The 14,402-nt window shown below is 42.8% G+C and overlaps 1 protein-coding gene across 7 annotated transcripts in view; it reads left to right on the forward strand.

Annotated features, from left to right (window-relative positions):
* FARP1 (FERM, ARH/RhoGEF and pleckstrin domain protein 1) overlaps positions 1-14,402 on the forward strand; it is a 360,795-nt gene that overhangs the window by 237,041 nt on the left and 109,352 nt on the right. For all 7 annotated transcript variants that reach the window (XM_038415957.2, XM_038415977.2, XM_043504705.1 and 4 more), the window contains exon 6: positions 8,964-9,061. In XM_038415957.2, the coding sequence (XP_038271885.1) occupies positions 8,964-9,061 (98 nt within the window). The remainder of the gene's footprint in view (positions 1-8,963; positions 9,062-14,402) is intronic.

Consider the following 14,402-nt stretch of genomic DNA (forward strand, 5'->3'; position numbering starts at 1 on the left):
TGCTGAGAACACATCATGCTGGGGGGAAAAAAGCACTAATGTGAAGTTTGCATGGCTGTGAAAAGACTTGGAATGGCAGACTATGCCTGTATCTTTTAATGGGTTTCATCATTGCTAGAAAAGGAGAGGACCTAGTATTGGTTTTAAAAGGAAATTGATGTAGAGCTAGAATACATCATTTTATGTATTCTATCTGCCATGTTTGAACAGTTCTAAAATCTAGGGGCCATAATGACACAACTCTAATTAAGATTAGCTACCATGTGATGTACAGTATATTCAATTAGGTTAGAAAAGCTAATTTGCCATCCTCTCTAGCTGTTTTTCTGTCTGTCTTCTTCCCTTTCTCCCCTGGTAGACTGCTCCAAAAGGTTACCTTCTTGCTGGACCCATTAAAATCCAGGCTAAGTAAACAATATTGTAGTCCTAGATTTATGAATTATACTGCAGAGTTTGTACTAGGGATTAATCTGTTTTGTCGTTTTCCTCTGTGCTGTGTATATAATTTGTGTAATTCTAAGTAGTCTGCAATAATCCAAACCAAACCAGCATGATCCTTTTACCAGCTTCTGTGTCAGTGCTGATTAATGTCTCATTTTCTACACCCTCACCTGGAGCTATTACTTTGCTTTCTTCTGACAAATACAATATTATCGGTGACTTTTCTCATGAGAAAATTCTTCTGCATGATCTGAAGTAAAACTGCTCTGAAATGTCTACATATTAAAATCCGATGACAGCTACTTGGTGGCATAATAAGCCGAGGCCAGTTATCTGGTAATTCAGTGTTGATTTTGTGTGGTACTACTGTCCTAGTGGGAACTGGCATCCCCATGCTATCAGAATGCTCACATATATAAGCAAGATTTAAAAAATGAAATAAAATCATACAAAATGACCGTGCTTTCCTAAAGAAGTATCCCATAGTGTGCTCTTTGGCCCAGATGTGTAATGCACATTTTTGCATGTGTGAAGAGGGGAGAGAAGAGACACTTCAGTAAGAATGTAAACATCTCTAGTTTTATAGCTGTTACGACCCAAAACTGGTCCATGGTTTGTCTTGTGCACAGCTGTGACATATCACAAGTCCACTGTAATCACTTTCAGCCTACCTCCCTGTCTATTTTAGTTAATCCTTGTTTGCTTTGTAATGTCCTCTGATCATCAGTTTATTAAATAGTGAGTTTTTTAACTGTACTCTCCTGAGAATGTGCAAGGCTATAACCACAAAGCATAAAATAGCACCTGATTTTATTACCAGCTTTGTCTGAGCTAGTTCATACTAAGTGGCATCCTCCCTAGAACCTTGCAAGCAAAACATACTATTTGAAATAAACAAAATATGGAGATGCAGCATTAACATGGCATAGTTAAAATCACACACTGCATTATCAAAATATATGCAGTTAATTTGGTGATTCTGTTTCAGAGAAAAGAAAGCTGCTGTCAAGTTGCACACTTCTTCAAGGTACTATAAGTTATGGAGTGCTCACTCTTAGAACTCAGTGAAATTTTTCAGACACATATGTAATTTGCCAGAAATGCAGTTTTAGTCTGCCGCGAATTACTCACAAATTTGAATAGTTTTGGACAATTTTTTCCCTCCCCTCACTTAGATGCAATTCACAAAATGAGTGGTGGTGCCTTCCTTTATTATCTTTAGCTCAGTATTTAGGGCACACTGTGATGTGAGAAATCTGGGTTTAGTTCACCAGTCTACTGTATAACCTATATTCTAGTGGTTAGGGCAATTCCTCCTTCTGCTTGGTGTGGTGAAGGAATTTGAACATGGATCTCCCACACTGCATGCGTGCCCTGACTGCTGGGCTCTCAGATACTCTGGGGCATGATTCCTCAGTCTTTCCTGCTGAAGCTGTTCCATATTGTATAAAATACTTGAATAGTCATTGGGTCACAGAGAGAGTGTGAGAGAGACTCTTTAACCTGGTGGCTAGGACACTCCCCTGGGAAGTGGAAGACCCAAATTCAGGTCCCTCATACAGTGAGTAGTTAATTATACATAGTAGAACAGCTGCAACAGGAGAGATTGAGAGACCTGCCCAAGAATATCCTATGGCCCAGTTATTGGGGTATTCTCCTGGAAAGTGGGCGATCCAAGTTCAAATCTCTTCTCCGCATTACACAGAGGGGGAAATTGAATGCAGGTGAATGCCCTAACAGCTGGATTACAAGTTATTAGAGGATGGCATCTCCACCTTCTCCTCTTTGGCCATTTTGTGAATCTTACCCTTCATTTCCTTCGATTTTATTTTAAAAATGGCCTGCAAACTAAACATTTAGTTTGACCTAAAATGACTTTTTTTTTTCTTTCTTTTTTGATTTGCCAAATGATTCATCAGTTTCAATTTGAGTCAAACCACTTTTTTCCCCCAGTTTTTTGGAAACAATCCCAAAAATCAGTTATTTGTCCAAAAATTGCTTGAAATGTGGAAAACGTGTTTTTATATTTTTCAAATTTAAACTAAGCAATTTGTCCATGGTTTTTTCTTTAAGTTTAAAAAAATGACTTTCAGGCTGACAAGAAGCTTAGAAAGCTATGGAAAACTGAAATTAAAAACTCACTGGGTTTGTAAAACTGTTTTGTAATTTTAACTAGAGTGCTCACTGCAATGTGCTGGTAGAAACAAATGAATTATCATAGCTCCTTAAAAACATGAGTTAAAGCTGTCACAGCATTTGTCTCAGCTCATTTGTGCTTACTAGGTGTACTGAAGCAGATGTGATAGCAAATTCACTGTTGACTAGGGGTCACCAAATGAAATTAATAGGCAACAGGTTTAAAACAAACATAAGGAAGTATTTTTTCACATAACACACAGTCAACCTGTAGAACTCCTTGCCAGAAGATGTAGTGAAGGCCAAGACTATAACATAATTAAAAAAAAAAATTAGATAAGTTCATGGAGGACAGGTCCGTTAATGGCTGTTAGTTTGGATGGGCAGGGATGGTGTCCCTAGCCTCTGTTTGCCAGAGGCTGGGAATGGGCGACGGGATAGATCACTTGATGATTCCCTCTGGGGTGTCTGGAAGTGGCCACTGTCGGAAGACAGGATACTGAGCTAGATGGACCTTTGGTCTGTATGTCCATTCTTATGAAGTCAAATTGCTCTGGGTGTCCCAGTGTATCTTGTTTTATCTGCAACTGTCTTGTAGATTGAAAGATCCTCAGGGCAGACATTGATTTTTAACAGTGTTTTGAACGGTATTGAGTGTGTTGGTGGCACTTAACAGCTGGTGGTGATGATATGAAATCTTAAGAGAACTATTTTGAAACTTATGGAGACAAGAAATAGAGATTTTAAGTGAAATGTTCTTGATCATATTTGCTGTTTGACTAGTGATCAGAGAGGCGAGGAATGTAAACTAAGATTTTTTTTTAATTTTTTAAGAAGAAAGTACAAACAACTGCATTATAAAAGATTTAAAAGTATTAATTTTCCAAACATTTTGTGGGGATTTTGATGCAGGAGTCTCTGGTGTTAATAGTAGTCCTGTGGCTAACTCTGTATCCCTGTTTGTTGCTTTGAAAATGTGTCCATAAGGATCTGGTTTAAACCCACTAAAGCAAAGAGATGCATAATGAAGAAAAAACTCTGCAATATCTGAGCCTGATTCTGCAAGCCTTCTATATTCAGAACTCTAATGGAAATCTGTGAGTTTTCCATGCCTGGAGGTCTGACAGGATCACATCTGCTAACTGTATTGACTTTTTATCTTATTGTGTGGCAGTATTACCCAGTTGCTCTATTGTGCCTTTGTATGGATGAAATAGTTATATGTGCATCCTTCAGAGGAGACCATTGAGAGGAAGGATTGTCCAGTGGTCAGGGTGTTGTCCTGGGACTTAAGAGACCCTGATTCAGTTCCCTGCTCTGCCAAGGACTTCCTTTGTGACCTTGGATAAGTCACTAAGTCTCTCTGTGCCTCACTTCCCTTTCTGTAAATGGGGATAATAATGCTTTCCTAACTTGCAGAGGTGTAGTGAGGATAACATTTAAGATTGCGAGATACCATAGCTAGACAGAGATGTTTAATCAAGACCTCACTCCTCATTGTCTGGTTAGGAGGGAGGACAGGAGACACTGGATATGGTTTAAGTAGCCCACGACTTAATTCCTAAATGTCAGGCAGTCCGTGGCGGATAAAAGTGCTCAGTGCGGGTAAGTCCATAATCATTTACATATGCATGAGGGGAAGCTGCTGTCAGACCTCCCCCTGCATCCACCCTGGTCCCCAGCCAACCCACTGCTGGGATCTCACCACCCCCACACTTGAATGAGGATTAAGGGGGCTATAAAAAAGGGCGGTTGGCTTCCTGCCATACTCGTCATAGGAGCCACAACCACCCCTCGCCCCCCCCGGTTTCCTCTCTTTTAAAGGATACATCCTTTATCCTTTCCCAATCTATTTTATCTGATCGCTGTATCCCTTCTCTACAGAGTATCTACGCTGGACATCTGCCACAAAGAGCTGCCAGCAATTAGCTTGGCTCCCTCCCCCCGCACACCTAGCTGGGTTTCCAGAAATCTTCTAATGCCCCTTTTAATATCAGCCAAAAACATGTCAGCTCCCAAGTCTGACAGTAGAATCCTATCCTCCCTGAATAATTCTGGTGCCCCAAATACTAGGTCTGGATGAGAAATTATTAACTCCCCTATGCAATGTATGAATTTGGCTACCTCCCTATTTACATACTTCCTAGCCTTACCGACCTAAGGGGGCTTCACAATTCTCTGCCACACTCTATGTTGCAATGAGTCTGACCAAATAATTTTTATTCCTGGGAAAAGTTCCAAGATCTGCCGCAAATCCTGCTTAGCTCCAATCATTATGTCCACCCCTTTACATGTTCCCAGATTATTTTCTCTGAGGTGAACCTTTTTATTAACAAACTCCTTTCCCCAAATGACCACTGCAACCAAAAATGGGGGGGAAATTCCAGAAATGTTTTGTTCTGCACTACCCCTTTTTGTATCCAGGCAGAGGGGCATTGCTGGGCGGGATTTACCCTGTCTGGGTAAAATACCCCAAAACCTGTACCTCCCGAAGGATCCGAGTAGATCTGTAAATCAGCCTTGAATATCCATTCCTCCCTCCACAGACATGCCATTAAAATGAAACTGTTCCAACATCCCCACGTCTCCAAGTCTGCCTTCATCTCTCTAGTAAATTTTATAAAATGATGAGGTCTGGCTATGCCTGTGGTGATCGCTGCAAGCCAGGCACAATATGCCTGCCCCGAGGCACCACCTACCAGGCAAAGTGAAGATGCCCAATAATAGATTGTAACTCATGGAGTGTAACCTGGCTGGCTGCTCTGCCTCTCCTAATCAAGCCCTTAGTAGCTCCTAAAGCTTATCCTGAGGGGCGAGTCATATACCCACCAGAGTGTCTAGTTCAATCCCCAGGTTGGTCAGTGTAGCGAATGACCCTCTGTTTTTAACTTCTCTAGGGGAACCCCCAATTTTTTAGACAGAGCCTGTCCATTAGGCTAATACTCATCTGAATTCACCTTGCCTACAAGCAAAAGTAATGTACTACCTGCTGTAAATCTGCTTCCTGCATCACTGCCCATGGTGGCACTATACTAAATTTTTCAAATGCCAAACAGGATATTGCACATCCCTTGGGCACAGCTTTCTCAAAATAGAATTGTCTTTTGAAAGAGAAATCCAAAACGTTCAAGTCAGAAGGTTGCAGCAGTGGAAAAGCAGACTTGATATCACACTTGGCCATCAGCACCCCAGGCCTTAAGACTTAACCATGTGCACAGCCTCATCAACAGAGGAATAGCCAACAGAACACAAGGCTGGGTCGGTTCCATCATTAATTGAGCTACTCCATGCATATGACAGGTGATGAATTAAGTGATAATCACCCAGAGCTTTCTTTGGCACCAAGCCTAAGGGAGAAACATGCATGTTCTGTATAAGTAGATGATCGAATGGACCTGCCTAGTCTCCTTTAATTCTTGCATAATCTTTTTCTTTACAATATAACCCACTCCCACTAAGGACTTCAATTTTTTTGACATTACATGACTTCTTTTCCCCATAAAGGGGATACTAAACACTACAGTAAACTCATTCAATAAATATGCTCCATCCATCTTATTAGGGTAATCTCAATAGAGCACCCTTAACACCTCCGGTTTATTGGGAGGTGGTGCTCTTGTCCAGCTCCCTATTTTAAGCTCCCCCACCACACCCTTTCCCTGCCCTGGGCTCCATAGTATGCTCCTAACCCCAGGGGTCTGCGGGCAGCTCATTACTTGTCTCCCATACTGTTGTGGCAATTGCGGGCTGTATGGGCCCCAAAGAGCATTTCACGTGCCTGAATTTGCAGATGCAATGAAAACGACTGCTTTCATTAAATGCCTAGCAGATGTGCTTATGAGCTTCAGGCCTCTGGCAGGCTTGCTGCAGAATGAACAGGCCATTGTTAGTGTGGAAACCAGGCCTTCATAGTGTTATCCACTCTATCACGGTGTATAATGCGGTATGTCCCATCAGATCCCAGTTTGTGTTGCCACGTTCAATCTAAACAGTTCGTCATAGTGAAACCAAGCCATGCCCCCAAACGTGTTCTATGCCTGCCTGATTGTATGCATCTATTTGAACAATGCTAGGCTTCCATCTGGATAGGCCTCTGCAGTAACACCAGCGTAGATCAGGAAGGCGGCTTCCCAATTTTCCCAAGCTCAAACCACCCTTGACCACTTGGCTATCTCATGGCCCTGCTTGCTCTGCCCTGGCTTACTGTCTGTCATCACCTCCCTGAGCAACAATGATGACATGTCTGCATATTTACCTCTCTCAAAATTTTATCTTTTAGTATTTCTGAGAAGGTGAACTCCCATTGTCAGCCACCCCAGCATACCCACACTCATGACTGACCATCGGAGCACCCTCAGTACCCTGTAGCCCCCTAGCTGGCCCTGGGGCAGCAGTTCTGTCCTGTGAATTCACATTCCCTATCAGTGAGTGATTTGTAGGGTGCTTATAAATCACCCCCTAGTAAGGAATCTGCCTGTTTCCTGCCTCCCAGGCTCAAGCCCATGCTGAGTTTCCATTGTTACCACTTCCAGACCCCTCCGCGCGCGCGCACACACACACGCCCATTGAAGCACCCAGCTGCTGCAACAACTGAAAGTTGGCTTGCAACAGCTGTGTAATGCCATTAGCTTCTGTAGAGGGTGTAAGGAGAAAAGGAGTACTTGTGGCACCTTAGAGACTAACAAATTTATTTGAGCATAAGCTTTCGTGAGCTACAGCTCACTTCATCGGATGAAGTGAGCTGTAGCTCACGAAAGCTTATGCTCAAATAAATTTGTTAGTCTCTAAGGTGCCACAAGTACTCCTTTTCTTTTTGCGAATACAGACTAACACGGCTACTACTCTGAAACCTGTAGAAGGTGTGTGTAACCCAGACATCCCAGACATCCCAGACAAAACTTTAGGACAGCAGATCCCCGCCGTGGCCTATTTGCTAGTTCTGCTGTCCCTCTAAGTTCGGTGGCTGCTGCCTTCTGGTGGGGGAGGTGTGAGTGACCACCCTCTCCTCCCCCACTTAGGTCCCCCCCTACAGAGTAAAAGCGGCAAAGTTCCCTGAACCCCACAGAGGTCCCCCTACAGACACCCATTGCAGCATTGGATGGAAGGGATTCACTTTCACAACCTTCCCCTACAGCCTCCGCCTGGTGCTGGTCACACTCACCCTGGCCAGTCGTGTTGCTGTCCTATACTGAAATCTGTTCATTCAAATATCCTGGCTTGGGTGACCCACTACTAAACCTTGTGGTGCTACAGACACAACTTTGGAAGCAGCTTCCCAGTCAATTTTCTATTGGCTCCCCCACCCCAGAATGCCTCTAGTTCACCACTGGGAGTGTTTACTTTCCCAGGCTCCCCAATACTTCCCAATAGAGGGGGAATCCATTTGGTAGACTGATAGACTAGCCTGGGATCTGCTCGCTCTGGTCCTGGGTTCAACCTCTTGCCCACGTAGTGAGAATCCCAGCCCTGGCTTCACAGGATCCCTCGAGCCCCACTCCATCCCCTCTAAGCTGAGTTTGGACCTCCTCCCCCATCTGCTCTAACACACCTGCTGTGGCAGCTGCAAGAGGGGTCCCCATCCCTTTCTTATTGGTCTGCCACAGCCCTGAACTGATGAGTTTGAAACACCCTCCCCTTCCCCTTCTCCTACAAAATGCCTGCTTCCACCCCTGCTTGCTGGAAGGGGGAGGCTCCCTCTTCCTCCTTCACCCCCCCCTTCCCGGTTCTCACCAGTCTACCACCATGTGGTGCCATGGCTCTGAGAGAGCAAAGTTTGCTGTTCCTGCTGCTCCACCTGGTCCAGGTAAAAGAAGGCTTTTCCTGCACCAGTGTGCACCTAAATAGTCTCCCCTCTCCCGCAGCAAGTCACTCTCACACTCAGCCATCTGTCTATCCCCTGAAGGGCCACACACCTTTTCCTACAAGCCAGACAGCAGCTGCCACCACTTACTATGCAGTGAGATCATTCTCTGGTAGCTGCCTAATTGGAAGTTCCATTGGCACCTTACAAACAGTAGGAGATAACTCCACTCCAGCGTCTTTCTTGTCAAAGTAGGCTCCAATGTCTAGGCTCCAATGCTTGTTAAACTATTGTTGAGTACATAATGGCTACCATGTTTTGTCTACACTGTCATTTCAGTTCCTGTGCTCATTACTTTGTATAGACATTTAGGCTGTCTTGGCTATGAAAAGCAGCTGCTATGTAAAACTCTGAAGACTAACACATTATTGTTATGCTTTATTCAGTCTCTAAAACTCAAGAAATTCAGATCACTTGTATAGATTCCAACAGGCAAAAGGTACCTATTGCCAGATTATGAATCATCATGTTACTGCTTTTTTTCTTAGTGCTTTGTATGTGACTTTCTTCACTTTTGTGTTTGCAGGTACCTGTTTGCACTGCAAGTAAAGCAAGACCTGGTAGAAGGCAGGCTAACATGTAATGACACCAGTGCTGCACTCTTAATCTCACACATAGTACAGTGTAAGTTCTGCTTTTTTTCCTCCTCATAGAAACAGAAACGGGTTGGTGGGCAGCAGATGCTTTGTCAGGCTGTTAATCAGTAGTTGCCTGTGAACATATCTTCAGCATGTTATACTGTACAGTACAGCATTAAAAGGTTTTACAAAGGCTACATGTTTTGTACCTCACTGTGTGTGTGTGTGTGTGTGTGTGTGTGTGTAAATTTTATTATTTCAAGTAAAGGACAGGTGCTCAGAAATATCCTGGCCATTGAATCTGTATTTTGTTATTTGTTTGCATTTTCAAAGAGCTGTGCTTGACAGCCTGCCAGGACTCTGTAAGGAGCAGTTTCTGCAGAGTGGCAAATGGGTTGAATTCTTCAACTGAATTCCTGTTTTGTTTTATAATTTATATTTAACTTTTTATCATGTCAGTAGAGTATAAGATTCCTGGAGATCTGTGTAGTGTCTAGAACAGAGTAAATAAATATACTTAGAATGACAGACTAAATCATAGTCCTGATAGAAGTGAGGTAGGAGGAGAAAAAAATAATAGCTTTTAACTTGTTTTTATACAGACACATGAGAAAAAAGAATGTTTTTTCACATCATACTTTCGCTCATATCAGCATGTCAAAACCAATTTTTTAATCCTCCAGATACAAAAAGCAATCACTTAAAAGGAAATTCCTTTTTTTCCATTTCAAGAATTTATGAAAACCCATATCTAGAATAATGTTTTGAAAATTGGCTTTGAAGGATATATAGACTGTGCCAGCAATGTTTAGCCATAATAGATCATCACTTTGAATTGCCATTGAAAAATTCAGCACTGCATATTTGTACTCACAAATTTATACTCGCATACAAAAATTTTCAAAATTCAAAATTCTTTAGAGGTATATCCCTGGTAAAGATGGGTAAATCTCTCTATTCTGTGTTGGAGGTGAGCTGTTTCTTCCCATTATTACTGTTTGGTCCGAAAGTATATGCCAACAGCTCTCCATTCACTTTGGCCTCCAACGACCTGTATGACTGAGCAGTAGTGGGAGACAAAATAAATAAAAAAGAGCAGCCTCAGTGAAATTCTATATCCCTGGGACCATTTGAAGCTGAATGTTTTTGCAGCCCAGACTTTAAGGGGAAAAAAATTCAACCTTTAAAAGGAAAAAGCTTTTCATATGTGGTTCCAAAAGGGACTGAGTCTCAACAGAATTGTAACAGAAGCAGGTGGTGAACAAGTACATAACTTTTTATTTTCTCAGCAACTGTTTACGCTTCTCAGGAAGCTGGGAGGAGTTTTGTCTGGAAGGTCAGTCCCTGCCTTCTGACTTTAGCCATGAAACAAAGCAGAGTTTATGCCAGCTCCAGCTCTAACTGTAAACATAAAAAGAGAGTTCTTCTTTGAATAATTGTCCCTCTGGGTGCTCCACTTCAGATGTGCATGTGCCCCTATGATGGGATCCCTGTGGTACAAGCTCTGCACCCCCTTAACTCTCCAGCTTGGGCTCTCTCACAATGCTTTGTTAGTGATAGGCAGAAAACCCCCTCCAGGTGCTGCTATCACTCAACACAACAGCATGTGGAGCCCCACACCCAGCTAGATTGCATGAATGGAAAGCCACTCACGAATCTGACAGAGAAAGACACCAGCCCATTCCCCCCAGCTTTCCAGCCTTGTATCCCAGAGCTGTACCATCTCGCCCTGGTCAGAAACTTGACCAGTGTAAGTTTATTGTAATGGGTAATAATGTAGATGTAGAGAGGACATGCACCAGCCTTTGTACCTGAGCTGAGATTTCCCAAGCACTTCAACCAAACCACACTGTTTTAAGTAAAATATAAAACACACACATAAATATAAAAAATAAATATAAAACTCTACAGAATGATAAAGTTTAAGTAATTTATAAGTGGTAGACACTAAAGGTCAGAGATAGTTACCAAAAAAAAAAAAAGAAAAGAAAAGAAAAAAGTAAGCATACAGTCTAAATCTTAAACCCTGTTAGACTAGGTTGTATTTGAATCAAGCAGTTTTCTCACCCCACTGGATGTTACAGTTCTTAATACACAGGCTTCCCCCCTTTTAAGCCTGGAACCAGTCTCCTCAGTTCAAGTCTTTGTCTTCCTAGCATTCTTGTTGCTTCGAGCGTAGATGGGGAAGGAGAAAGGTCAAGGCATCATGGCACTGTCCTCTATTTTGTATCCTCAGTCCATGTGCCTGGAAAACACAAGCTCAAACATGTCCTGGTGGGTTTTGCTGAGTCACAGGGTTGAGCAATCCCCCATTGTGTGATGCTTGAGCAGTCCTGTTACATTATAGTAAATTCCTTGTTTACAACTTCCCTGCTGATTGATGGTTGCTTAACACCCTCCTGAGAGTGGATCACCATCTACCAGTAGAGACTCTCAAACAACCATACAGCAAAATTTCATAACTTCATACACACTGATGATGTACATATTTAGAAAGAACAATTGATTTCATCAGATCATTACCTTTCATATATCTTACATGGCATACTTTATATGAAATCATAACTATATGATGGGTGCATATGAGAGTCTCAGGGGGTTGCTTTAAGGCACAGAGTGCCACAGCTCCTGATTGGAGATTTTGGGTAGCAGTGTCTGCATAGTCTCCTCCTGCATGCTCTGTACGCCATTGTGCTTTGATCAGAGGGCAAGCAAGGCAGGGCGGACCCGCCGACATTCCAGTTCCTTCTCAACTGCTCTGCAGTGTCTGGGATAGCTTACCCCTAGTCCTTACTACCTTCCGTGCATTATTCTTAAATTTTTCATTTTTTTTTTTTAAATTTTTAACTTTCCTTCCACAATTTTCATGTGGATTTTTTGGGGGAGGAGGCTCCTCCCTTCTTTTTGTGGTCCCTCACCCATAGGGCCTCTTCGTTGGTTGGAGCCTTCTATTCCTTTCCTCTTGATGGGTACGTCCCAAGCCATGAGTTTTAAACCCTGTCATACCTGTAGAAAGTCTTTTCCTTTCACCAGTGGTCATTCAAGCAGTCTCTGCTGTCTTGGGAGACACACATCCCTTCAAGGTTTCAAGCTCTACATAGGATTTGGGAGTAGATCCAGGAAGCTGAGCGAAGACAGACTTAAGCTACTCCTCATAGAGCATTCTATGAGACCCTCCTCCAACTTGACTCCCCATGATGATGCCCTGCTAGAGCCAGTGAAAACAGTATGACAGTCACCAGCCATTGTCCCATGCACTTTCAAAAGAGCAGACAAGAAATACTTTGTACCCTCCAAGGGTGCAGAATAACTATTCACCCATCTTGTCCCAAATTCCTTAATGGTTGATGCTGTAAATAAAGAAAACAAACAGCACCATTCCAGACCCAAATGAATGAAGAGACCTACACAATGAAGAGCATAAATGGCTGGACCTTTTTGGGGCCTAAAAGTTACTCTCTGTATGCTTAGGATTCAGGGAAGCAAATTACCACCCCCTGAGTACTAAATACAACTGCACAAACTACAATAAATTAATTCATTGTATTGAATATCTCCCACAAGAACAAAGAGGCCATTTCCATGTACTCCTCACTGAAGGACAACTAGTGTCCAAGCCTCATTACAGGAATCTTTAGACGGAGAGACACAGTATCCTATCCTGTGGCAACTGTCATAGTATTGTGCCGTGTGTCCTGGTTTTAGTCCACTGGTATCCCAAGGGAGATCCAGAACACATTGGAGAATTTTCCTTATGAGGGCCCCAAACTCTTCAGCAACAACCTGGATGAATCCTTCCACACCTTAAAAGTCTCCAGAATGACTCTGCAATCCTTAGAAATCTACACTCCTGCAACCAAAACAAGTTACAGCAGATCACAAACAGCCCAAAGGTCCATCCCCCACTTCCCCCAGTCCAGTTTCAAATGTATAACAAGGCAGTAAAACCATCTTAAAAAAAGGCCAAAGTTTCAAAGGAAAAGACCATCAACCTCCATCTCTCAGGTCACCCGGCCACCAGTCTCCACCAAGTGACCATTTGGATATATTGACGAGAACCACGATCACCCTGCCATCTGGATCTTGCACTATACCACTCCTTTACTCTCCACTTCATGGGAAATTATCTTTTGCATTTCAAACATTCAATGGAACAAATCACATTGGACAGCAGAAAAAAGAAAAGGAGTACTTGTGGCAAATTAAAGACTCCAACAAGAGACTGCTGAATTGGAATTAATTTGCAAACTGGATACAATTAACTTAGGCTTGAATAAAGACTGGAAGTGGATGTGTCATTACACAAAGTAAAACTATTTCCCCATGTTTATTCCCCCCTCCCCCAAATGTTCCTCACACGATCTTGTCAACTGCTGAAAATGGCCCACCTTGATTATCACTACAAAAGGTTTTTCCTCCCTGCTCTCCTGCTGGTAATAGCTCACCTTACCTGATCACTCTTGTTACAGTGTGTATGGTAACACCCATTGTTTCATGTTCTCTGTGTATATAAATCTCCCCACTGTATTTTCCACTGCATGCATCCGATGAAGTGAGCTGTAGCTCATGAAAGCTTATGCTCAAATAAATGTGTTCGTCTCTAAGGTGCCACAGGTATTCCTTTTCTTTTTGCGGATACAGACTAACATGGCTGCTACTCTTTGGACATTGGAAATTGGACATCAGAGTACACCATTCACTTCAGCTCTATCCCACCCCACCACCCACCCTCCCTGTCCCCTCTATAGGGCCCATTTCACTAACGTCTCCGAAGACAGGAAGTGAAATCCTTTCTAGAACTGGGGCTGGTTGAATCAATTCCCTCTCCCTACATAGGGAGAGTATTCTACTCCAGATACATCCTCATTCCCAAGAAGAAAGGAAAATGGAGACTGATCTTGGACCTCCAAATATTGAACACATTTATTCAGACTCAGACATTGAAGATGGTAACCTTAGCAGCAATTATACAGTCTCTAAATCCAGAGGATGTGTTAAAGGCCCTCAACCTCCAGGATGAGTACTTTGTAATGCATCCATCTCTCAAACACTTTCTGCTGTTTATGGTGAACCAGGAACATTATCAATATCAGGTACTTGCATTCGACCTCTTGATTACCCCGAGAGTCTTCACAAAGGTTCTTCTAGTGGTGGCTGCCCAGCTTAGAGAATTGAGAGTGATGGTCTTTCCCTACCTATACAACTGGCTCCTCAAAGGCCAATCCTATGACGAGGTACAGTCAGCAGTCAGAAAGGTTCTAGTCCTGTTCAACACACTGAAACTAAGACTCAACACAGAAAAGCCCACTTTGATACCACCTAGTGTATCAAGTTTATAGAGTCACCCTGGACTCCTGAACATTCAGGGCCTACTTACCATTAGATTG

This window comes from Dermochelys coriacea, chromosome 1 (genome assembly GCF_009764565.3).
Source record: "Dermochelys coriacea isolate rDerCor1 chromosome 1, rDerCor1.pri.v4, whole genome shotgun sequence".
NCBI classification, from domain to species: Eukaryota; Metazoa; Chordata; order Testudines; family Dermochelyidae; genus Dermochelys; species Dermochelys coriacea.